Genomic DNA, 26,060 nt, shown 5'->3' with positions numbered 1-26,060 from the left:
CTCTTACCAGAAGCAATTATTTCCTTCCATCTTACAGAGGGCATGCATGGAAAGTTCTAGAAGAGAACTGCTAATTAGCCAAGAAAACACCCTTTATGAAGAGTGCTCTATGTGTGGTGTCTACTGTGTGCTAGATGAGAGGGAGGTTATGTCACGGCTCCCCTCCACTCAGGAAATCAAACGAACATGAGGGAGGAAGGGAATCAACCAGGAGGTGTTTCAAGCGAAGGGCCACAGAATGGCTAATGGGTTGGACGGGGGAGGAGGATAATGCTGTTGGTTTGATCATGTACACCTGAGCCTCAAGGTGTCCTGCCTCTTGCCTGAGGGGAGAGGTGCCTGCCTCCTGGTTTCAGAAGCCTAGGGCAAGGAAGAACATAGATCCCAGAATGGTCACCCAGTTTGTCGTACCCCAGATCAAGAAAGGCCCTGGCCGGGCCCCAGGATGGGCCCGTGGAGCCTGATTTCAGACCACAGCATTTCCTGCCTCTCCCCCATTCTGAGAAAATGGGGAAATGATTTTTGCAAAGTCTAATATGGAGTAAATGCACAGTTCTCGTGAGCTCGAAAACATAACCGCAAGACTTTGAAGCCAGATGAAGCTTCTGTTGAACGTTCTCAGTCTCTGGCCTCAGGGCCCAGGGAGGGCCCGGTTCACAGGGCGCCAGTGGCGGAGGCTCCGAAACCCTGCAGTGTGCATCCGGCCATAAGCAACCTTGTCCCCATGACCCCTCGTTCCCTGCCGCGTGTTAGGAGCTCTGTGTGAGTTTGCTGAACCACTACACCTATGGTTTATGTAGCTGATTAAATCGGGGGTGGTGGGCTGGTAAGGCAGACACTTCCCTGGGGAACCCTGAGTCCAAGTCTGCCGCTTGTGGGGTTAGTCTGATTTTAGAGAGAAAAGCTGTAATCCTGTGGCTTCTTGGGAAATGCTAATTGAATTACTCCAGTCACATTTAGGCCCTCACAGAAAATTAAATATTTTCAGGACAGCCCAGCCCTTCATTCTGAAACTCTTGTGTCTTAAGCACCTTCCTTCCATCTTTGGAAGGCCTTTTCAGAGTCCTCCCCTGTGACAGTAATGAGTGCCAGAGATGTGCTCAGATAGATGGAATTAGAGGCACAAAAGCCCTGTCGAGAGGCACAGGAAAAGCCTCTTCCTTTTTGATATTTATTATAGAAGTGGTAGGAGGAGAGCCAGGCTGCTCAGTGAATGCAGATGGAGCTGTCAATACCACTTAGGGAAGACTGAGGGGCGGCAGGCATCGCATCTGTGCTGGAAATGGGTTGAGGAGGCTATTCTTTGGCACCTCGAAATCTTGTCAAAAGCCAGCACCTTCTCCTTTCCTGCCAGCTTGAAATCGGGCCCCCTTTTACCACAGCAGGCTCTTCAATTCCAGCTTCGGTGTGAGAAGTACAAGTTGCAAAGCGAGGCAGGTCCACCGGGGTAGACTGAACTGCCTGGTCTGGGGGCAGGAGGGCGACAGGACCCAGGACTGGACTGGCCACTACAGGAGGACGGGCACAGAGCCCTGGTCCAGAGCCCCAGGAAGATGCTGGCAGGGAGGGCGGCCAGAGCAGACCCCGGGCGTGGGGCCTGGAGCCTGAGAACAAAATCTAGCTCTACCCTAGACTCTTCTTTGAAAAAGCAGGTGCTCTGACTGGAGGCTAGTTTAGATGTGACCAGGAAACCCCATCCCTGTTCCTTTTACTCTGTGCAGCTGTGGTTGCTATGGGGACAAGGACAGATGTGTGCAGCCTGTAACTCCTCAGGCAAATAGTGAGGGCAAGTCGGTAGCTAGGGTAGTTAAGAGTTTTTGTGTGCACCTCAGAAAACAGCATGCTTTTCTGGATGTATGCTCTCCTTAAGTCCAGATTTCCTTGGGATCTCAGAAACAAATATTTTGGAATAGCAGGTGTCTTGAAGAAGGCAGGTTCTTGGGTAATTCTTTCCTGCCAGTGGATACTGCATGTGGGCTTTTTGGAAAATCTCTAAACTGTCATGTTAGTGAACTGCTTCTCGGGGTAGAGGCGCTTCAGATCCACAGTGCCTGTCCTCTTTACGGCCACGTGACTCTGGCACTAGTCACCCCTCCTTATCCTGTACCCAGGTAGACATTAAGAATGAATCACACCCGCCACTGAGCAGAGCCTCCTGTAATTCTTTCCTGGCATTCCAGAAGGCGGTACTCATTGATTAGAATTGGCACTCGAAATAAAACCTACCTGCCATCCTGACTGTAATTCTTTAAAGCTGCCAAGTCATGGTCCAAAGTTGAAATGCACCAAATACATGGGATGGGACCAAAGATGCAGTTTAGCAGGGACGTATGAGGAAAGGTGCCTTGCCAAGTTAGGTGCCCTGGGACTGGCCCACTAGTTGGTGGCGGGGGCAGCCGCAGAAGGTGCACCGGCACTCGTAGGGTGGGGATGGGGCCTCAGGGCTGTGGCCAGTACAACATGTGGTAAACTGACAGGCTGGTCTCAGAAACAGCTGGTGGAGCTGGTCGTGTTCTCACTCAGCCGGCCTCACTGAGCAACTTGTCTGTTGTGTTAGAGTTGGGAGATTCCAGCCCCACGTGTGAGAGCTAAGGCCCTCTCAGGCCATCCCTGAAGGACAGCCAAGGATTCCTGACTCCCAAGGGAAAGGGGAGCCACACTCCCTTTGGCTGGAGCTCCCGTCTGGCCTGAATCCCAAGCCCCGGGGAGTCCCTTCCCGGAATAGGAGAGGAATCGAATCAGGTCTATGGACCTCACACCTCATGGGTGGGCCGGGGGCGGGCGCCAGGCCTGGCCTGATCAGGCTGATGAAGCTGTGTCTTTTACTAGCTCTTTCTTTTCTTTTCTTTCTTTTTTTTTTTTTTTACTAGCTCTTTCTAAAGCAGCAGAACCAGACCTCACTCTCTGACAGGATGCTGTTTGCATTTTTTTTATTTGGGGGCTTCTTTGTTTTCCTCTAACAGAGACTTTGGGAAATGTGTCCCCATGGCCCCTGTGGTCACTGCTGCGCTCAACAGGTGTCTTGGGTCTGACAAGGCCAGTGGGACCCTGCCCTGGGGTGAAAGGGGAGTGAAACCGTCTCCTGTGATCTGGAATGACCGAGTCGGGGGGAGCCCGGGGGGGCCAGGGCCCCGACTCAGAGACTGGAAATGAGGCTCACACTTCTTTATTACTCCTTCCTCGTATCTGCTGTGAAATGCTTCTCTCTGCTAGTAGCAGACGCCCGCTAGAACTTATCTGAGAGGAAAGAAAGGTGAAGGGGTTACCCATGACTGTAAGGATAGAGGGGTGTATTGGTCAAGATAGGGGCCCGGGGGGCAATGAAACCTTACCATCCCAGGGGCCTAACGCAGCAAAGTCCGGGACAGTCCGCGTTGGTTCTGGGGACCGCGCGGTCCCAGTGCTGCCATCTCGTGGTCCCATCGTGTCAACGCCAGTCACCGCCTCTGCTCGTCATTCTCTGCAGAGGGCACCGTTTTACCTGTGGGCCGGCCCTCCTCCGTCTGTCCGTCTGTCCGCAGCCCTCTAACTTACATAACTAGGGGCGTTGTGGGCCGGTCTTAGATTTCAAGGAGAGAAAAAGACTCCAAGTGGCTCAGCTCCTATAGCACCTGCCCACTTGTAACGGATTCTGGTTGGGAAGGCGGGAGGGGCCGTCAGAGCCCCAGGCCTTTGCAGGCCCCGTGCAAGATGAAAATGCCGGGGCCCCTTGTTCAAGAAGCAGGAAAAGGACTTCCTCCTTTCTTAGAGGGCTTTACTCTCCACCTGCTATGGCGGGGCTTTTTATTTGCTATGTAGTGTCACACGGCTCAAGGCGTGGGATGCTCACCAAACGAGCACAGGCTCTCACGAGCACAGGAGACCCCACTCTGTGACGAAGGCATGCAACGCACGTGTCCACCCCGGGCTGCCCTGCACTCGCAGCCAGGCCTCCACGAATGTGGAAGGTGACAGCAGTCACAGACTGGGCGGGGAGTGGGGCAGATGACTCAGAAGCAAGAGAGGCAGCAGAAAACTTGTCCTGGGGAGGCCGGGAGGCAGTAGGAGGCTGGGCCACATATGAGCCAAGGCTCCAAGTCCCCAAGACATGCTCCATGATCCCAAGGGGCCAGCCCTCCTTCCAGTGCCAACGTGAGGTTGGTTGTCCAGTGTATCCCGAGCGGTTCTGTTATGCAAGAAGAAAAGAGTCAAGAGCTGAGAAAACAACCTGAGAAAACAGTTTTCTATCGGCCCAGTTGGCACATATTATTTGACCTTTGACATTAGTATAACAACACATATTTAGGGTTTCTTTCAGGCGCCAGGGCTCCTGGGCAGCTCTGTCGGTATCCCGAACAGGCATTGGGTTCAAGGCTCGCCATCACTATAGCATCCTGCTTTTGAGCTCTTTGAAAGTTTTGTCTCCTTTCTCTTCTGTAATTCTCTTCTCCATTAGTTTCAGGGCTCAGGACCCCCTGGATTCCCTCCTATATCTGCAGTTCACTCTCTCTTTCCTGGTGCCTCTCCTATCACTGGCCTCCTTCCAGATATGATGTGTGTCCCCCTTCTCTCCATCCCCAAATTTGGCTCGACATTTTACTCTTGCCTCCAGATTAATAACTCTCAGGCTTTCTAGGGTCAGGGGCCCCTTTAGGGGTCCATTGGTAGTGACCAGTTCTTTTTCCAGACAAGTTCCAAGTCTGGTCACAGGTACCCAGGACCATCTGCTTCCAGTCACCTGTGGTGCCTGGTGAAAATGCGTGTCCCTGGGGCTCACTCTAAATCCAAGTAAAATTAGAATCTCCAGCTGGGGCCTGGGTATCTGCATTTTAACAATTATTCTAGGTGATCCTGTGGACTCAAATGACTAAGAACTGTAGCCATAGGTGTCAAGGAACCTCAGGTCAATGTCAGGAAACCCTAATCTAGACATTTCACCATAGTGACACTCTTGGCCATGGCAAAAGTGTCCTAAATATACAGCTCTGGCCAGGACCTCTCTCCAGTACTCCTGCTGCATGGAAATGGTCCTCAGATCTCTTGAAACGTATATAGATGGCCAATTCCTGCCTGTTTACCTTTTTTCTACCTTTTTTCTGCACATCTGAATTTGGCTCCATCTGTAGTCAGGAATGATGATTGATTTCTTCTGTAGTCTATCAATAGGTCACATCACCTCCTTGCCTGTGTATGTTTTTTATTGTTGTTAAAGATTTTATTTATTTATTCATGGGAGACACAGAGAGACAGAGAGGCAGAGACACAGGCAGAGGGAGAAGCAGGCTCCATGCAGGGAGCCCAACGTGGGACTCCATCCCGGGTCTCCAGGATCATGCCCCAGGCCGAAGGCAGCGCTAAACCACTGGGCCCCGGGGGCTGCCCGCCTTGCCTGTGTATGTTGAAGCATGTGTACACACACATACATACACGTGCCATCTGGTGGTAAAGTCATGTAGCAGCCACAGGCTACCCTGACCCTAGACAATGTGGTGCCATTCTCAGCAAATCATTTTTGCCCAAAGTGGGACTGCATGTATTGAAAGCATATGTTCAAACTCTTCTTCCAAGAATCCTCATGTCTCTTTCCATCAGTATCCTTGGTTCCCCATCATCTGAGATTCCTCCTCATTGCCCCTTGATTTTACCCAGACATGGAGCCCTGCTCATTCTTCTGCTGAAATACCTCTTAAACTTCTAGTTTATTCTACAACTCTACAGTTCCCAGACAATTTATCCACAGCCTTGCCCCTAATTTTAACTACAAAGATACTCAGGGTGTTTTCTCTTCCTCTCTCTCATCTTTTTCCCTAATTTATTTAACTTCCATCTACAGGGAGGATCTCAAAAACACACTGATTTCACAGTGTTATCCCCCATTTAAGACCTAGTGTAGCTCCCTACTGCCTTGCAGATACCACCTATGCCTCTCTTCTTGGCATTCAAATGCTGCTGCCCTGCATCCTCCCCACCAAGGACTTACTCAGCCTCATCTCTGCATATGCCAGGTTGGCCAGTCTTCCTCCTTTCTCTCACCCTGAATCATGTAAGTTCGCACCCTGTGGCTTTGTTCCTGCTGGTGTCCTACCTGGGCTGCCAGGCCCATTATTTCTTCAGGGCCACAGCTCTAGGCTCACCCTCTCTGGACGCCTTCTCAGCCTGCCGTGTGCCAGACTGCCCCGGGGCACCTTTGAGGCACTGCTTCTCTGTAACTCCCTCCCTCATATTTCATTGTGGTTTCAGAGTGTCTACCTTCTCCAGCTAGATTGTAAACACAACAGACACACGGATCAAGACTTCTGCTGTTTGGCAGATTTTAGTGCGTGTAGTAAGTGCTTAGTAAATGGTGGTTTTAAAAGTCACATACTTGGATTTGTAGAAAGACCTTTCTACTCCAACATGGGTGTCATTATATATGTTCTAGAGAAACAAAAGGACCTCAGCTTCTCATGTCACAAACCCATTGGCTTGTCTGAGTGCTTAAATAAAATAATTGACAAAAAGCGTCTCCTATGTGTGGAAACAAAATTGTTTTGTTAGATTATGTGTAAATGGTTCATCTGAACCCCTTAGATCCTCAGGTAATTATACACTAAGCAAGGTGTTTGTTACCTGATCTGGCCCCTCAATTGTTCTCAGGCTATTTCATGCAACAGAATAGAAACCTGAGAACCAGCTCTGCTTTCAATCCCCTTGGTGGCCTGGAGGGGATGAGCTGGCTGGGTGAGAGCCCTTGGGACTGCTTTCTCACGACAGCCAGGTCTCAGCCCTGCAGTGACAGCATGCCCATGATGCTTACCTGTGCCAGGGCCACACCAGAGCCCTCCTGCCTTGTTACCAACCTCATTAATGAAGCTAATTGCTTGATTGATGACTGATTTACGAATCTATGGTGAAGCCCACTCAGAAATTATTCTTAGTCCATGGAAACCTGAGCAAAAGTGGTTTGGACTGGCTAGTTGCTTTTAAGGATCTTTTAAGTGAATATTCTGGGTTCCAAATAAAAGGCATGGAGCCTACGCTTAGAACCAGTAGATAATCAATACTTATAAGGGGGGAAGGTGCTCTTTGATTGAGGGGTTATGGTGCTGACTTTGCTTCCTTCCAGCCATGCTTTTTCATCTAAATTTCTTTTTCTATTGCAGGACCACCTGGCCCACCAGGTAAGAACCCATGGATTGTCCTACTTTGTGGGGAGGCTAGTTCCCTAGGACCCCTCAGAAGGGACTGAGGTGGGAAATGGGGAAGAATCTGGAGGCAGCCTTGACTATGAGTGTGTCTCCCTCCTTGTCTCTACCCAAATCACCAGCTCTCCTGTCTCCTCCCACTTGAGAACTTGCCATCAGCCTTCCCTGTCTGTCACTGCATTAGGTGGGGACAGCAAAGGTGGAAAAGGCAGGAGAAGATCTGGAAAAGGCATTGATGCCTGTCCAATTTCACTGGCTCAAGAAAATCATGTTAACTTCAGTGGAGATGTTTTAAGACATGCTTACATTCCATGTTTTGATGCAGGACCTGCGGGAGTTGGCGGGTTACCAGGACACAATGGCTCAGATGGACAGCCTGGCCCCCAGGGCCCAAAAGGAGAAAAAGGAGCAACTGGAAAAAGAGGAAAAATGGGTATTTTGGCAACTTTTCTAGATAACTTACTGCTTATCTCAAATATTGCTTTTTGGCTGGGCCAAAGCTGGACATAGAGGAGAGAACATGTTGCGTCTTTACATGCAGGACTGGTTTAATTCTCTCCTGGAAGCTGCTGTGTGCTGAGGCACCGAGGGCATTCTTTTGAGTGCAACACTGGTTTATATCTAACCAGAGAGTGGCCTCCTTGGGAACTGATTCCCATCTTTCTGCTTGCTCTGAGGCAGGCTGACAGGTGGAAAAGGCGGGAGCAGGGAGCCCTGGGGAGGGACCCTCCAGGAGCTGTGTGGTGGCCCTGTGTGCTGGGGTCCCTAGTTCTTTTGAAGCTCAGGTCTTGCCCTGCGCTCTCACTACCTCCTGCCCAGCAAATCCTTGTGTTTGACTGGAAATCAACTGATTGATGTCAGTCCCTGGGTTTTCTGGGCTAGAGGAATAGCTAGAACCATCTGAGTAGCAAGGTAGCATCCAGCCTCCCTTAGGCTGGTTGGCACTCAGATCATGTGTCCAGGCAGCACAGGATGATGACACAGTTGCAGCTGGCATCTCTGAAGGAGTTCTGTTGCTCTGCCGTGAGTGGCACCATTGCCATCACCCAATCAAAGCCCTGGAAACACCAGTGTCAGATGTGTCCAGGGAGCAATGAGAAGCCGGGGCTCATGCAAGACCTGGCGGGAGGCTGCAGGACAGGGTAGGTAAGTTCTGAAGGGCTTTGAGCACCGATCCTGGGGAATCCCTGGAGAAGGCCTGGGAGATGCACCTGAAGTAAGCTGGCACATGGCCCGGTAGAGGCTCCAGTGCAGGGAGTAGAGAGACTCCCCCAGAGGTCTCTGGGAAGGCCTGGCCTCTGGGAAGGCCTGTACCCACAGAGGGTACAGACTGTACCAAACCCTCCTGTTTATTTTCAACTTCTTAGGTTGCTACACCAACTCACCTAGATAGGCCCTGGACTAGAATAACTACTAGAACATTCTTCCAGATGGCACAGTAACCTCTTCAAGCACCTCTGCTCTTATTACCATAAGCACTCTACACTTGATCTTAGCCAAAAGGCCGAGAAGTGATACCATAAGCACTTTAAATAAGAACTGGCGGAAAGGGGGGAAATTGTTAATTGGCTCTGCCACTTGCTCATGTTCCCAGGGGGCAGCCTCTGTTGAAGTGGGCCCACATGGTCCAAGTCAGCTCAGTCCTCCAAAGGCCAGCCATTACAGCTTTAATTACGGAGCAGTAATGGATCCTTACATGTTGGATAATAATCATAATTATGAATGAGCGTCAGCGTTGAATAATGATGGCCCTCAGTGTGCAGACATTTGGTTTATCCCAGAAAGGCCCCAGAAATGTAATCTAGTCCTGAGGATTCAGCAATGAGTATTGTGAGGGCCAGCTCTGAGGGGGAGAAAACCACCATGCTAGCACTGGGTATGGAGCAGGTGGGAACGGGGGTGATTTTCAAAAAGTTTACAGAGCCCTGGCTTTGAAGAGGTGTGTTTGATATGCAGCCCACGACCCAATGAAGCCAGGAAAGAAAAAGTTCATTCATCTCTGTAACACCTTTGTCTGCGCCACGTGCTATTCTAGATGCTGGAGATCCAGAATTGAGAATGCTGACAAAATCCTTACCTTTGTGAAACTTATATTCCAACCCAGGCTAGATTGCCAATGAACAAGCTAAATCAGTGGAAAAGAATCATGTTACGTGGTGCTAAGTGCTACAGAGAATATGGTGGCAGGAGAGGGAATGACAAGTGTGGGGTGGGGGTAGGGATGAACGCCAGGGAAGTCCCCCCACCCAGAAGGGACCTTTGAACAAACACCTGGAGGGAGGGAGAGAGGGAGCTGTGGGCTATTTGGGGAAGGGGCTTCCAGCAGAGTGTGTAGGTGTCCAGTGTCCCCACAGGGTCTGAGGAACAGCAAGACAGCCAGGGCGGCCGACAGAGGGGAGCCAAAACGAATGAGTTGGAGTTGAAACCAGAGAGATAGCCCTGGAATGAGGTTGGCCCCGGGCACCTTAAGAGCTGTGGTTTGTACTCAGGGCAAGCTGGGAGGATTGGCAGCAGTGCAGAGAGCTGCCCTGCCTCACCAGGAAAGGATCACCCAGCACCCAGGCCGAGGGAGGCTGCGACAGGGCAGGGGGAGGCAGTGGCGGAGCAGGGAGAGGGGGCCTGATCTGTTCTTCAGACCAAATCCTTGGTCTCCTAGAGGTCCCATGGGATGCCCTCTGCAGCTGTCTCCCAGTGAGGGGGGCCTTTGGGAGTCAGCCCCACTAGGAGAAGCTTCCCACTAAGGTTGAGCAGAGAACTTGTGCAAATGCTAAATCTGCATTATCTGAGAGCCTGGTGCTAGGGAGAGGTTGTTGGAAGCTCTGCTTGGCTGGCCATGGGCCAGCTCAAGCTCCGACCCGGACCACGAACACCCACGCGAGGGTCCAGTCACCCGGCCAGAGCCCTGACGCTGTGCTTTCCCTCCTCTGCATCCTTCCTTAGTCCTAGGGTTGGTTCACATCCTACCCGCACCCAGGGTTCCAGCAGGGAGAAGAGAGCAGAGCTAGTCAGGGGCCTGGGCTCTCTGTTCTGAGAGCATGGAGAAGCCGCCGAGGGGTTGCAAGTAGGAGAGAGTGACGAAGTCAGGTCTGCTTCGCTAAAATGACACTGTGGCTGCTGCGTGGAAAGACAGCAGAGGAGCAAGGACAGAAGCAGGGAGCTGGTTCACAAGCTACTTGGTGTGTAGGTAGAAGGGATGGCAGGCCAGGGTATGGAGACAGCAGTGGAGCTGAGTGATATTCTGGGGGGAATCAGCCGTATCTGGGGGTGGGTAGATATAAGGAGGAAGGGGGAGGAGGGCCCCAAGACTGACTTTGAGAGCTCTGTCCTTGATGACTGCCCATTCCTGAGGAGGGGAGCCTCATACCAACTCAGGCCCAGGAAAACAAGCATGGCTCAGCATGAGATGTGCTGAGTCTGATGCCTTGAAAAGTCCTGGAGGGGATGTCGGGGGCCTTGGAGATGCAGGCAGGACTACAGTCAGAGGAGACCCTGGAGCTAGAGGTATATGTGAGGGGACCACCTGAGGTAGGGGCCATGTGAGCATGGACACCGTCACTTTTGGAGGGAGCTAACAGGAGAGGAGGGCCTGGGTTGAGCCCTGAGGAGCAACAACATCGAATGACCAAGAAGGAGGGGGATGAGCCAGCAAAGGAGGCCAAGAACAGGACTGAGTAACAAGAAGAATACCAGGAGAGAGTGGGAACATCTGTCAGCAAATATTGAGCAGGTTCCCAGCAATAGTGGGGAAACAAAACAGATGCATCCCATCTTCTGGAACTTTCCATCTTTGGTGGGAAGGCAGAAATTAAAAGTCGATAATCAAGTATGTCTGCAATCACGATGTGAGACACCCATTTAAAGGAAAGAACTGGAGGTTAAGAGACTCGGTCCAGAGAGGGAGGGTCAGGGAGGGAAAGTCAGACTGGAGGTCAGACTGGAAGGATGAGAGCAGGCAGGGGGTGGCCCAGGTGGAGCACACAGCACCTGCGGAGGCCCCACAGGTGTGGCTGTGGGAAGGGAGGTGGGGCTGGAGGCAGGGACCAGGCCCGTCCGGAGCCTTCTGATAAGTCATCTGGGTCTCCTGGTTAGCTCCCAGGAAGGCACTGCAGGGTCTCATACAGGATGTGACCTGGTGGGCCAGGATCATGTCTATGGAGAAGGAAGTGTTGTGGTTCCAAATGAGCATTCCAGGATCCTGGTTTGCCTGGCTGGGGTGGGAGAGAGGAAGAGTGGGCGTGCATTCCAGAAAGAAGGAACAACAAGTGCTATTTCTAAAAACAGGAAAAAGAGCCTGTGTTCCACAGAGACAAGACTCAGGCTGGACTGTGCCCTCTAGCAGTGATCCTCTGAACAATAGTATGCAAATAGCTAATATTTATTGTCAGGCATGCTACCGAGTACTCTCTATATTATTCTCATTTACTCTTCAAAACAACCCTAAGGAGATGCATATTTTTGTTGGCCTTATTTTTTCCAGATGAAGAAGGCCTATCTTTCTGTTTCTCAAACAGGCCAAGGTCTTTGCCCCAGGACCTTTGCACTGCTGTGCCCACTCCCTAGAATACTCTTTCCCTGTTCTTCTTGCAGCTGGTCCTGGTGCAGGTCTCAACTCTACTATCATCTCTCCTCAAGTTTGTCCTCAAGTTTGTCCCCGACCTTTGTGCCTAGCTCCTGCCTCACGAACATGGTCACATTCTCTCTTCTTCCAAAACACATATCCCTTCCCGGAAATTCTCTCCTTGCATTTGCTTGTTGATACACTGATGGTCTGACCCCCTAGGCAGAATTTGAAGTCCATGACAGCCGAGCCATGTAAATTTTGCTTAGTCCTAACCTGCGGGGCATGGAATACCCAGTGAAGGGGGGATGGGCAATAAAGTCTTTGTTGACATGAATGGACATAACTCGTCCAATGTCACAAAGGTAAGAAGTGGAGGACTCGAACCAGGTCTCTCTGACTCCCAGACCCCTGCTCTTAAACACAACTACACCGAGCTTCTAGGCTGGAGGGGCTGGCCCCAAGCTGTGGGAGCAGCATCGCTGGAGGTGCCACAGAGCAAGAGCAGACAGGCAGAAGGCCTGGTCTTGGGAGCTGGTGCCATTAAGTCTTACAGGGAGAGCCAGAGGCTGCCAGCCCTTCAGAAAAGCCTCCAGGACATGTGCAAGGATATGCACATAGTTCATATGCACAGTTTAGTGAATAATAGCCCGGCAGGCATGCAGAGTTGATTTTGCACCTCTTATTTCCTGCCCTCCAGGCAGAGGAAGGCAATGGAAGGAGTCCCAGAATCACCTGCCTTGGGTCCCAACTAGCTCTGAGGCCTTGGACAGGTCACTTCACCATCGAGGCTTGGTCTCATCTGTAGACTGAGGAGGTCGAGTTCCCACAACTCTGACATGGTTTCCATTTTCTAAATAGTCTCCTCCAGTGCTTGTCCATGAAGAAAAGACCATGTCTTCTATATTCTATTATTTGGTACAGCTCTCTGCCAGGCTCAGGTGAGGCTCTGTGAATAATTGGCAAATGAAGAATGCATGCATGCGTGCATGCGTGAGAAGAGGAGAGCATACTTTCCATCCATGAGGGCTGCCCCTCCAGGTGAAAGAGAAGATGTATCCTACACACAGCTGTTGAGTAGTAGCTGGTTATTCTGACCAGAAGGAGGCTGTAATAGTGCACAGCATGTAACACTCCCAGAAGAGAAAGCTCAATTTCCCTGTGCGCATAATGGACAAATAGGACCCTGTGTAGAAGACGGGTTGTATAGTAGGGCTAAGTGTAAGGGGAGAGAGAGAAGTGTGATCAACATCTTAGAAATAACTAGTGGGGAGCTGTGGAAGGTTTGGCAGGGGCAGGAGAAGAAGGCCTGGCCTGGGGAGACTGTTAGTGACACTGCCCGGGACGCTAGAAGAGACCCAGGCTAGCCAGATGCCTGTCTGCGGGAGGTGGCAGGAAGCCACTGTGGGCTCTTGAGAAGATGAAGAACGAGCAGAAACTAGAGTATAGAGCTCTAGCCTAGCCATTGTGTTTGGGAAATTGAAGTATTGGAGATAACCTTCACTTTCTGATCCGGCAATGCCAAGAACAACAGTGGAATAGCCTGGAGCCGGAGCCTGAGGGCATGGTTTGGGTCCGGGCTCTTCCACTTATTTCCTGTGTGCCCTTGGGCAAGCTACTTAATCACTCTGTGCCAGCTGCCTCATCTGTAAAATAGGAACAATGGTAATAACCTCATAATGCCATTTAGAAGATTAAATGAGAAATATATATAGGGCTGAGAATAGGACCTGACACATAGTAAGTGCCATATTCATGTTAGCTATTGTTTCCAAAAACTTGGTTTCAACCCAGAAGGAAATCTTAGTTGAAATACCTGTGTTCATTTGAAAACCCCAACTTAGATTTGGAGAGAAGAACTAAAGAGACGTAAATGTTGTCCATCTTGCATCTTCTGTGAAGTTTGGCATTCTCTTGCTTCAAAACCAAGCATTTGCTTTTTTTTTTTTTTTATTTTTATTTTTTCCCATCTGTCTCTCACTTTCTCACTAAGGGTTAATTCTGCATCATCTTCCCTAAAAATCCTCGGGAAACAGAGAGGAATGCCCTCCTTTTTATTCACTCCGATCTCAGGACTGGGTTTGGGGGGACCCCCTCTGGCCCCCTCTGGCGGCCCTGCCTCAGTCAGTGACAGCCGGTCCTGCCAAAAATAAGCCGCCCTCCCTCACCCCCTGCTGGGAAGATGCTGGAGTTGGAGTTGACCCCTGACAACATCGCAACCCCCAACTCTAAAGCTGGTGAGACAGTTCGTGTTGAGTGGGCGTCACCGGGATGGAAAACAGCCGGGATGGGCGTCCAGCCCCCGCGGCGGGCCAGCGGAATCTGGCCTTTCTGGTCCACAGAATGTGCTGAGCCCAAGCCCCCCGGGCGCCCGGGTGCAGCGTCCCCGCCGGGGTGCCCCCAGGGGTCGGTGGTGCCGGGGCCTCCGAGGGGCCAGGCCCAGGGCCAGGGCACGGTGGAGGCACTGGTCCTAAGAGAAAGACAGACTCTATGGAGACAGAACAGCCCCCGCCCGTTCTTCCCGAAAGCTGCAAAACGATCGTGCGCACGCAGCTCCGTCGCAATATATGTCTGAAGCAAAGGTCTTTAATATCTTTAGCTTTAGAGACTCACCCTGGGCGGGGTGGGGAGGGGGCGGCTTTATAACAGCTGCACTCTGGTATGAAGCTTTTCCTGTCTCACACATCGTCGGCCTCTTTGAGAAAGAAAAGGCACAAGAGGGAGGAATAAAGGGGAAATCGGATGCTGATGCAGAGAGGCTCTTTGTGACTAGAATAAATGCCCGGAAAAGAGAAGCCTGAAGTAACCAGAAGACACCATTTCCCAGAGCACTGCCCAATCTGGGTCATGTGAAACCTTTAGAAGGTATCAGTTATACTGGGTGCATTGTGCTGGCTGGACTCTATGGCAACGTTCTAGTCTTTTGTGTCCTTCAGATAATGTGCCAAATTGCCTATTTAAAATCCCAACAAAAGGACGTGTCTTCCTATGCAGAGGCCCCTGATTAAGGACTCTTCTTAAGTGAGTGAACCACTTTGCAGCAAGCTGCCATCCTAATGACTATGGGCAGGGGTGGGGTGACCCGGGGCCACGGGTCTTCAGTGCTGTTGTGAGAGACGCATTAGCAGCCCTGCCCCTCCCAACAGGCCTGGTTTGCCGTCTATGGGACTGAATCCACGCTGGGCAAGTGCCATCACAGGGGGGCTGCCCCAGCTCCTCCTCATATCCTCTCCCACTGTGTCCCGACACCTCCACCTGTGTATGATGCCCCAGCATCACCACTAGCAGAGGGAGGAAACTCGGGCCTCCAAGCCCATGCAACATCTGAATTTCATGGTTTTTCTGAAGATGTGGTTTTTATGGTTGGCTGAAATCTAGCAAACACTTCTTTGTTCACTGCATTGTCTAACAGTGATCAATACTTGAAGGTTTTGAGTACACTGCTGTCTTCCTTGGGGTGGTCCATGTAGGGTCCCTTGAATTTGGAAGAGAAAAGACCACGTTGAGTATTTATCACACCCAACATAAAGGAAAGGGTGATAAGAGCTCCAGATGTAGGTTTTAGGGAATATTGCCTCTGATGGCAGTGCAGAATATTCCAGTACATGCTGTGATATGACATAATAACCTTCTGACTGATGACAAGGACTCGAGAAGAACCAAGCAGGTAGCATAGAGGGGCTTTTAGGGTGGAACTCAAGGTTAATCTGCATGATCTCCAAGGTGCCTTCCAATCCTGAATTCTCTGATTCTCTAGGAACAGTGGGGATGGTAGGAAGTGGGGATGGAGTGGGTCCAGATTTTAAAACCTGGAGTGTTAATCTGGAGGGAGGACAATTGCAATGCCAGAAGGATGACAGCTGGGAAGTGGAGACTGGGTAAGTTGATGAGCATAAGAGAGGGGCGGTGAATGGACAATCACTTAGCCAGAGCCTATAAGAAGGAGCATGGTGGGGGAGGACTTGGGTGGCTCAGTCAGTTAAGCACCTAACTCTTGGTTTCAGCTCAGGTCATGACTCAGGGTCATGAGATGGAACCCCACATTGGGCTCCATGCTCAGCCCAGAGTCTGCTTGAGATTCTTTTCCTCTCCCTCTGTCCCCCCGTCCCTTCTCTCTCTCATTCTCAAATAAATAAAAGCCTTAAAAAAGGGGGGGGGGGCTTGGACACTAGCAGGGTAATTAGAAAATAAAATTAATGGATCCTAAGCCCTCTTTGTTATAGAGGTTGAGCGGAACTGAAGATTTGTTTGCACTAAAACATGCTCTGGCTCTTCCTTGTGGCCTGAGATCTCTGCCACTTTGAGCAATATCTCTAGGGAGCAATATCTCCAGGAAGCCGTTGTGAAAATGAGCATGTGGGTCCTGCATCTAGAGGACTGTGTTAATAGAGTCCTCTGTGGCAGGACTTCAGCACAGTGTTAGGCAATCCCTTTCCTTCTCAGGCCCCCAGTGTCCCCATGCTCAGGAGTTCTAGTAGCTTTTTTTGGAGGTTCCATGAGATTTTCTACAAAAACAATCAGCTACCTGCAAATAAAGGCAATTCGAATGCATCCTTTCTGATCTTTTTGCCTTTTCTTTCTTTTTCCTTGCTTTATTGCACTAGCTGGGACTTCTGGTGTTGTGTGAAATAAAAGCGATGAGTGTTGATGCCCTTGTTCCATTCCTGACCTTAGGGAGAAAACATTTAGTGTTTCATCACTAAGAATGAGGTTTGCTATAGGTATTTCATAGGTATTATCTTGTTTGATAAGAATTTTTTTAAGAATGGGTGTTAAATTTTACCAAATGCCTTTTCTGCATCCACTGAGATGATCCTTTTCTTGCTTAAATTGTTAATGTGCTGCATTACATTCACTAAATGATTCAAATCATGGACTCTATTTTGGCAGTGAAACTGCTTTCACCTCTCGTTAACATTTCTGAAGCTGGTTTTTAAGCTTAGTTATGATGGATCCACAGCAGCCTTGACTCTTGGGCTAATTTAGGCTCACAGCTGAGACAAGGACTTTTCCAAGGACTTTACCTGATATCACATCTTTTTCTGAGATCTCTCTGCTTTGACTGGTAGGAATGGAGCCCTTCCCCTGTGCAAGAACTGAGAGTTGTATAGCAAACTTCCTGTTTGTTTTTTCCCTGCCTTGTAGAATTCCACCTGCCGATCATTCATTACTCAGCCAAAGACTCAAGGAGACCCCTCTGAAGTTCTCCAGAGCTCCATCTGCACAAATACCTCCTTCTGTCTTCTGGATCCCAGCCACCTCTATCTCCCCAGGCTCTGGCTTTTGTCTCCTCACCTCAGTGAAATTGCTAGGCTCTCTTTGGGTACCACTCCCTGTGTTCCTGTCTGGAAACTACTTGCCAGCAGTGACCAGGGCAATCATATCATGCAACTAGTTTGCTTCCTTTCTCCTGGGGATCAGAATGCTGTGCTGTCCATAATCCATGCTGAGATGGGCCATTGCATAGACTTTTACCCATTTCTAGCCATGAGGGGCAGGTCCGCAATTCCTGAAGTTATGGCTCCCCATGAACAGAGGCAGACAGTCCACCCACTGCATTTTGTTCACACTACCACCATCCCTCTTAACGCTTGTGCTAGAGCAACTTCACCTGTTTTGCACTTTGGAGTAAAAACATTTTGCATTGGAATGTTACAGAAGAGGGCACCCGTGGTGGAATTGGAAGATCTCTGCTGCTCACATAGTGGCATCAGTTATGACCACTGTAAGCCTGAGTCCCAGCTTCTCAAAAATTAGAGTAAGGATGATTTACCCACCTGCCACTCCAACATGTGGTGAGGGATAAACCAATAACGTGGGAAATAACACTCACCCTTCTAGGCACCAAACTTAGTCATCTGAGCGCTCCAACCTTCCCGTGTGGCAAACTTTTGCTCAGGCCTTACCTTCCTTCTGCTTTTGCTGGGATTGCCCCCTTTCTGGGCCACTCCTCTCTCCAACCTGTTGGCCTAGCCAAAGGTCCCTAAAATATTCAGAAGAGCCACCTGGAAATACAAGTCTTTACTGAGTTGATATCATGCTGCTATCCTAAAATGGTCACAGAGTCTTGGGTATTTGGTTGTTGAAGTTCTTTCACCTTAAAAGTACAATGTGCAATAATAGTACAAAGCTGCACACACCAGAATAACTTGAACTACAGGCTAAAAAATAATTTCTCCCCTTCAGGGCTGCCTGGAGTCACAGGAGCTCCGGGGGAGAAGGGAGACCGTGGTGAGCTGGGCTTGACTGGACATGAGGGCCCAGCAGGGCCAAAAGGAGACAAAGGAGACAAAGGGGACGTGTCCAACGACGTGCTCCTCACAGGTAAGGGGCTGGCACGTGGGCTGTCCCCAGGTGAACGGGCCCAGCGACCAGCCTGGTTTTTAGTACGAAGGCCGCTCCAGTCTTCCTTATCTGCTGTAGTGCCCACCTGCTATGCAGCCTGGTTTGGAGTTCTGTGTCTTCAAAAAGGGGGAAACCTTGAATGTTATGCCAACGTTGGCGAGACCAAATCTGAGATCTAAGCATAAGTAGTTTAGATAATTCCAGTCTAAACACCATGATTAGATTGAATTAGGATGGAGGGAGCTTCCTTTATTCCAAATAGCTATTAAGTCTAGCACAATGTAGAACAAGACAAAGAAGCCAGCAATTTAAGATACTTCAGGGGACAACTAACAGAAAGCTCAGGCATTCTCTTCCCAGGCCAGGGAGGGTCATCTTCAGATCTTTGTCCTAAGCCTTTTGGCATAGAATTAGAGTAGACATGGTTGCCAATCTCCTTTTTCTGGTTTCCAGCAGAAAGTTGGCACCTGGGAGGGTGGCAGGGTTGTAGAGACATAACAAACCACAGAAAGACAGACAGTCACGTGGTGGAAAGAGTAGATGACAGCAGATGATCATGGAGGAGGAAGAGGCCGAAGAGTTTTAAAAGCACAGTACTTCAGAGACCATTTATATCACAAAAACCTAACTATCCTTATGTATTCAATAAATATTTTTGAATGTCAAAGAACACCATTTATGAGTCAGAGACTTTGCTAGTAGCTGGGAATATGAATATGAAAGTGAGCGAGACAGGACATCTGTCCTGAAGAAGCTAGGACACTAGGATGCTAGAAGCTTCTGAGCAGAAGCTTGACCACTAGGTGATGAGCACTAAGGAGGGTTCTTGATGGGATGAGCACTGGGTGTTATACTATGTGTTGGCAAATTGAATTTAAATAAAATATTTTAAAAATAAATTTTAAAAGGTAGAGCACTCACACCAGTGACCTATGATTCTCATAGGCAAGACAGGATGAGATTCAGTCAGATTCATGAGATTCTTCATTTGAAGAAAGAGGGTCAAATGGTTAAGCTGCCTGCCCAAGGTCAAGGGTAGGCAGGCTCCCCTGATTTCTTCTAACACACAGAGCAGTGCTTCACATACCTGGCAGCATATGAGGAGGCTTTAAAAATTATGGATGACCAGTCTCCCCACCATTTTGACCTAACTATTTTGCGTGGGGTCTCAGCATTAGAATTGTATCAGAGCTCCTTAGATGATTCTAATAAGCAGTCAGGGTTGAGATCCTTCAACATGGCCAGTGACATGAGCATGAGCTTTGTCTCGAGACATACCTGAGGTTGAGTTCCCACCCTATTCCCAGTTGTGACCTTGGTCCAAGTACCAAACTTCCCCAAGACTTGGGTCACTGAGGAGCTACTAATACTGTCTCACAGAATGGTTGGGAAGAACGATGAGGAGGAGATTTGTAAAATTCTTCGCACAGTTCCTGGCACATAGTTGGAACTCAACATCCACTATGGGTGCTTCCTCAACTTTGCATGGACAAGTGCTAGGACACAGTTATGTCAGGGAAGGGGGGCTCAGCAATCCTCCCTGGAGCTACCCATTGTCCTTTCTCCTAGGAGCAACCCATCTCTGTTTATGGTGCTTGAATCAATCTCTCTCCCTGCCCCCTTCTTTCTCTGCAGGTGCCAAGGGTGACCAAGGCCCTCCTGGCCCCCCAGGACCCCCAGGCCCTCCAGGTCCCCCAGGACCCCCTGGAAGCAGACGAGCTAAAGGCCCTCGGCAGCCAAACATGTTCAATGGCCAGTGTACAGGTCACCAGCCCCTGCCCCAGGGAACCCACCTCTTTGGTTAATGATCCCAAACTCTCAGGCTTCACTCAGGCTTTGCAATCAGAATTTTTTAAACAGAGGGAGGAGATTTTTGACTGAAGTGAGAGATCCCCCTTGAGACAGGCTGCTTGGGCAGTCTGCCCTGAGGGTGAGAACTTGTAGCAGGTTTAGAATTGGGCCTCCTCACCCTCCCGTCTTTTATCACCAGCCTATTTCTCTTCCTTGCCAAATCCATCATCCCTTCCCCTGAAACAGTCTCAAAGGCTAAGCCATTCACTCTGGGAGTGTGAAGGGCTTGGCTGATGATGCTGGGGAGACGAGGGGGAGGTTCAGCTTGGTTAACTTCCCACAGTACTACAGTTCAGCCCTCACCACCGCTAAGCTTTGCATGCTAACCACGCGTGGGGCACAGTGCTAAGTGCTTAGTTCATTGGATTCTCACAGCAGTGTCATGACACAGGAATTGGTATTGCCGCCAACATACAGATCCAACACTGAAACCCCAAGGAGCTGTGTAGCTTGCCCAAGGTCACTCCATTAGTAAGTGACAGAGCTGGGATTCACGTCTGCCTGGCTCTGAAGCTCTGCTCTTAGAGAGCTTTCCTTTCAGAGATGGAAATTCTGACTTTGAGATTAAGCCAACCAAAGGCTAGGGACACTGATTTCTGGAAGGCCAAGGGGACTTATTTGTTGGCCAGTCTGTGACAGAGGTGGCCATAGGATTGAAAGCTAATTACGATGAAGGGCCATATGAATGAAAAACACTTCTAATGTGATGCTAGAACTTCTCCCCAGAGTGGTGACCTGGGACCTACTCACCTGCTAAGGCCATGAGAGGGCACAACTTGATGCCATCACTTCAGTGGCAAACAGAGAAAGGAGGATCCTGCCTGGAGTTTCTTGCACACTCATTGTGAATCTCACTGCCACCTCCCTAAGCTGTCTTTAGTTTTGTTTGCAGGAAGACATTTTGGGCGCACATGCTCAGCTGTCAGAGTGGGTGAATCTGTGCTTTCAAAGATGTCACCCCCCTCACCCCCCCCCCCAGTCAGTGGAAACTGACTGTAACTCTGCCCAGCAGTTAGTTCCATGACCCTCTGCCACCCACTCCATTAGCACCAGCTCTTTGTTCAGCTGCCCTCAGAGAATGAGCTGAGCTGCAACCTTCGCCTGGGAGAAGGGGGGAATCTGACCTGGGCCTTTACAGAGTCCTGGTTTGCCATAGGCTGTGGCAGCCAGGACACAGGTGCTTGGAGGAGAAGTACCCGTCCCTGCCTCACCTGCGTAAGAAGCTGGTCAGCAGGGGCTGGACCTCCGTATTGTGAAAACTGCATTGAATGAGAGCTGTAATCTTCCGCTCTGCCTCCTAGAAATGAGTCCTCGGCATGCATCTTGCACCTGAACTTGCCTTCTCTCCTCCTCCAGTCCCATTTCTTTAGGCCCCTTCCCTCCCCCACAGCTCTAGAAGCAGGTTGGTACAAGATGAATTAATGAGAGCCTTTTCTTCAGACTAAGAATAGGGGAGTCTCTCTGTACCCTTCCTGTGCAACCACGTCCCTTAACAGAAACTCCAGATGAAACTCAGAGGCAGCAGGATTGCATGTGGGGGAGTCATAACAGAACCCCAAGACTGCCCTCATCAGGGGACAGGAGGACTTGAGGGAGACACAGGCTCATCCCGCTAGAAAGAAGCTTAGAGTACATGGGGTCCTGCCCTTTATTTCACTAATAAAGAAACCTTTCTAGATTATTCTGAGAGCTTGGGACAGCAGAGGTGCCCCTTTCTATCTAGCAACTACAGGTGATTTGAACCTCTCAGAATTGGTCTAGGTGAGTGGGCTGAACTTCTCCAAAAACCTTGATTTGCGTCTGCTCCCCTGCAGCCCCAGACCAGGTCCTTCTCCTCGGCCAGTTCACTCCCTCTGTCTTCACACTGGCCATGTTCCTCCCTTCTGTCCTGCTTCGGCTAACCTTAGACACCTCTTCACTAAAGGTGTGGATGAAGCACATCTGTTAAAGGGATCAATTATAACCCAGGTAGGATGACTTCTAGCTTGGGTATAGCTTCCAGCCAACTATGAATCAGGCGCCTGTTGAGGACCTCTGTCCCATAGACCTTCAAGCAGACACAGGTGGGAGATGGTGGAGGAGAGCTCAGGGCTCCTTCTTCCTCTGTGGTTCCTCCCTTTGGCAGTCCAGGAAGACAAGATATAGGTGACTACCCTATCCTGAGGCCCCATCAGCTTCCCTGAAAGTGAGAATCCTTCCAGGAAAATGGAATCCGTGATGGTAATACCACCTAGCCAGATGGGCCAGGAAAGTGTCAGAAAGGCTCTCCTCTCCCTCCAACCCCAGAATGCTGAGGGCTTGAACAGGCCACTTTTACCCTTTCACTGACATCCTCTTGGGATTGTATTATCTTAGCAGCTGTGATTATGGAAAGCTTGTGGGGAACTCACCAAGTGGAGGGTGGGGGCCAGGTGGGGGAATTAGAAGTGTATGACTTGTTGCTTAAAAAAGCAAGCCACCAAAGAACTTGGTGGGCCTATTGTAGGGGCTGCTTATAGGACTAGAGTCTGAAATGAAGTGAGGGGAAGCACCAGTTATAACATTACACAAATCTCACTATGCCACCTGCACTTGCTCTGATTCTTGTCATCGTTGTTTTAGGTGAGACATGTGTGATACCAAATGATGACACCTTGGTTGGAAAAGCTGATGAGAAAGTCGGGGAACACCATTCTCCACTAGCAGGTTCAGAAGCAAAGCATCTTGTTTTGAAATTCAGATATTGGATGCCTTAAAGTCATAACTGGTAGATGAGTAATTTTCCTTTCTCTTCTTTTGGTAGAATCCATGATCGCTTCCATCGGAAGTCCGACACAAGTATTGAAAGTTACAGAGACATTTGGGACTTGGATAAGAGAGTCTGCAAACAACAGTGATGAACGGATCTGGGTGACTGAACATTTCTCAGGTACCTTCACTTGTCAATGACTCGTGTCTGTGTTGTAGTTTTCTCTTCATCTGTTGCCTGCCTTCAGGCTTATTCTATTTCTGTGTGTCTGAAATCCCTACCGACTGGTGTCACAGAACTGCTCGTTATTTTCGAAAGCACAAAGGAAGGAATGGGCAGACCACTTTTCTCAGTTGAGCACGCTGATGACAAGCCTCACAGCTCAAATCACCGGGGCATGACCAGGGTGCTCCCAGTGTAGCTTATCCAGTTTTAGGCGAAGTATCTAAAAGGGAACAAATAGCATTATGACTACAGCCTTATAAAGCCCAAAACCACAATGTGGAAGAAACATCAGAAACAAATTTTCGTGCACCCTCCATCTTTCTGTAAGGAGAGTACTTTTGGCCATCTTTCCTAGATACCTGTTGGACAGAGAGTCCAGGGGACAAGGTGAAGTGCCATCGTGCAGCATGCTGCATCTAAGCATGGCCCTGGTTATGCTATCCTGGAGGCATGGTCAGAGATTGCCAGTGGTGGTAGCAGTAGCCTCATTCCTAAAGGGGTCTGGCTACACTCACTGGTCAGAGCAGTTGCCGAGAAACTGCTTCATTTCCTCAGGGCTCAGTGATCAGCTGGTAGTGACTGCCCGGATTCCAACAGAGAGGGACTCGTGCCTCAGAAAGAAAGAGGAACACTGAATTAGCAGTGGCAGGAGAAGGTGGAGGTGACTGCCCAAGTGCCAACTATTTGCTGTTCCCAGTACAGCCTATGTCAGTCTGATAGAAGATTTCATAAACAATCTAGAGAGTTCTGGGAAGGAGTGATACAGTTGGCCTGGGAGGAGCAAAGCCAACTCTGTGGCTTCTATCTTTGAAGGACAGTTCAGGAATCCAGAGAAGAGAACTGGACTTTGGGTCTGGGGGTCTGAGACTCCAACCTGGACACGGACCCTTGCAAGACACCTCACTCTTGACTTCCGTTCCTGTAACTCCCTCCCCTGACTCACTCCCATGCCTTTCCCTGGCTTTTCCCCTGCAGGCATCAGGGTGAAGGAATTCAAAGACCAACCCTCACTCCTGAATGGCAGTTACACACTCGTGCACCTCCCCTATTACTTCCATGGCTGCGGGCATGCCGTTCATAACAACTCGCTCTACTACCACAAAGGAGGCTCCAACACCATAGTGAGGTGAGTCATCCGGGCCACAGCCGCCCTCCCCACACATCGCAGACAGCACCTGTGTGGTGCTTTAGTTATCTGAGAGCTACTTAGGGGGTGGGACAGTGGTTCCCTCAACTTTCTGTCCCCAGAACCTGGTACACAGGGTCAGTCAGGGTTTGCTGACTAAGTGAACCACAGGACACAGTGAGTGAGCCCCAGGACCCAGCCCTGGCCTGGGGTCTGCTGTACTGCTGGTGGGGATACCAAGAGTGAGGACAGAGCCAGAGAGTAGACCTGGAGACACCAGGATAAGCCTTCTTATCCTTTGAGAAAAGAGGCAGGAAGAACCAAGGGCTCCCTTGTCAGGAAGGTGTCACACCCCGAAGTCAGTTTTATCCTGAAAACCCTTGGGTGTGAAGAATGTCCCATCACGGCTCTGATCATTGAAGACCAAAGACTGAAGATGGTGTGAAGTCAGGGGTCTTTGTGTTCTGACTGATCTGTCGTCCTGACGGGACCCTCACCAGGCTACCTCTCCTCCTCTTTGCTCTCCCAAGGGAGGTGGTCCCCTGGGTAGACTGAGCAGTGTCTTCCTGGCTCCCCAAAAGAAGTGCTAAAATTTTGTCTTTGTGGCTCAAGAGGAAATCAAGCTCTAGGCTTTAGAGGCAGAAGCAGGTCATCTTGGGCAAGTCAAGAAAGCAGGGAACTCAGTCAGGGTCCAGCTTCCCCTACTCACTGTGTGGCTTTGGAGGAGACCCCACCTCCTGCGGGCTGCAGGTCCTCATAAGACTGAGAGGAGGGCCCAGAGCCTCTGCAGCCTTGCAGCAGTACCCCTATCTGAAATGACGCCAGTGTTATGAAAGCCACAGTCCCAGTCATTCAAAACAAGAGATAAGGACCCAAGGGAAAACTGGGTCCGTCATCTCTCTCCCTCACCACCTTCCTCCCCTGGAAGAGGCCCAGCTGGAATGACTTTGCTGGCGTTAGAGTGTGGGTCAGGCTGGGGACAGGACACACATCAGCTGAGGCTGGAAGCATCCCCGCCTTGGCCTCTCATCCCCTCTACCAGAGCCCCCATCGTTTCAACATCTCCCTGGCTACATCATTTGGATGAGTCTTGTACTACAGAAAACAGCAACCAGCCTACCTCCTGCTCAGAAGTCAGCACTTCCCGGCATGCTCCTCCCTGTGACTCCTCCTCATTAAATCCTGCAGTTCCCTACTGGCCCTGGGATGGTTTTACATAGGGATGAGGGCCATAAGGGAGTTCTGGGGTGAATGAGCCCTGGAAAGAGGATTGGCCACTCCAAGAAAAAGTGTTTTGTTGTTTTTTTTAAGATTTTATTTATTTATTCATGAGAGACATAGTCTTTTAATGAAGCTTAGCATGTGATGCACTGCTTAGGCCTGTCCTGCAGCCCTGCCCTCTACCAGGCCTCAGGCAGGGGGTCGGGGATGGAGGGTCATGGGGGTGGGGGACAGGTTGGAATCAGACCCTGTTTCTCCTGCAAGGGACAAGCCCTTTGGAATGCAGCCGCTAGGCACCAGGACCAGAGCAATGGTAGGATGGACCAGATGGCAGTCCTGACGTCAGAGGACTGAGAAGCCTCTGAGCTGAGCTGGGCAGGCAGCGCTTACAAGCCCTCACTTTCTTCTGGCTTCTTTTCACACTTACTTGGGAGGTTTCCTAATTGGCTTCCAGTTGGTTAGCCACAGTTCTGCTTTCCTCGGCTCTTCAGCTGCTCAATGGCTCCCTCTTGTGCCTTTCTTTTATTTTAGCCTGATGTTTCTAAATTTTCATTCCTGGAGTTAGGTAACTTTTGAATCATAATCAACTTTTTGACAGAGTCTGGATTTAGAGTCTGCAAATCAGGCCACCTGCAGGAGCGGAGGGCCATGGGAGTCCACGCTGTAGCTCAATACATCCTGTCACTCTCCTGACAATAAAGTGGACTTCATGGCCATGACTTTGCCACATCTGTTCTCAGTGGGCGCTTTTCTTCTTCATTGAGACTGCTGTGACATTTTTGTCTTAAAAACTCCAGCATGGGGCTCTCTGGGTGGCTCAGTGGTTAGGCGTCTGCCTTTGGC

General features: G+C 50.0%; 1 protein-coding gene across 1 annotated transcript in view; it reads left to right on the top strand.

The window, feature by feature from the left end:
* Window positions 1–26,060, top strand: part of GLDN (gliomedin) — a 61,605-nt gene that overhangs the window by 32,235 nt on the left and 3,310 nt on the right. Inside the window, exons 3-9 of the mRNA XM_055319687.1 lie at window positions 7,122–7,139; window positions 7,489–7,596; window positions 17,908–18,045; window positions 19,702–19,830; window positions 22,519–22,602; window positions 22,700–22,825; window positions 23,846–23,996. Coding sequence (XP_055175662.1) covers window positions 7,122–7,139; window positions 7,489–7,596; window positions 17,908–18,045; window positions 19,702–19,830; window positions 22,519–22,602; window positions 22,700–22,825; window positions 23,846–23,996 — 754 coding nt within the window. The remainder of the gene's footprint in view (window positions 1–7,121; window positions 7,140–7,488; window positions 7,597–17,907; window positions 18,046–19,701; window positions 19,831–22,518; window positions 22,603–22,699; window positions 22,826–23,845; window positions 23,997–26,060) is intronic.

This window comes from Nyctereutes procyonoides, unplaced genomic scaffold (assembly GCF_905146905.1).
Source record: "Nyctereutes procyonoides isolate TBG_1078 unplaced genomic scaffold, NYPRO_anot_genome, whole genome shotgun sequence".
Classification (NCBI taxonomy): domain Eukaryota; kingdom Metazoa; phylum Chordata; class Mammalia; order Carnivora; family Canidae; genus Nyctereutes; species Nyctereutes procyonoides.
The sequence above is the reverse complement of the archived record's forward strand: the minus strand, read 5'-3'. Positions and strand labels throughout refer to the sequence as shown.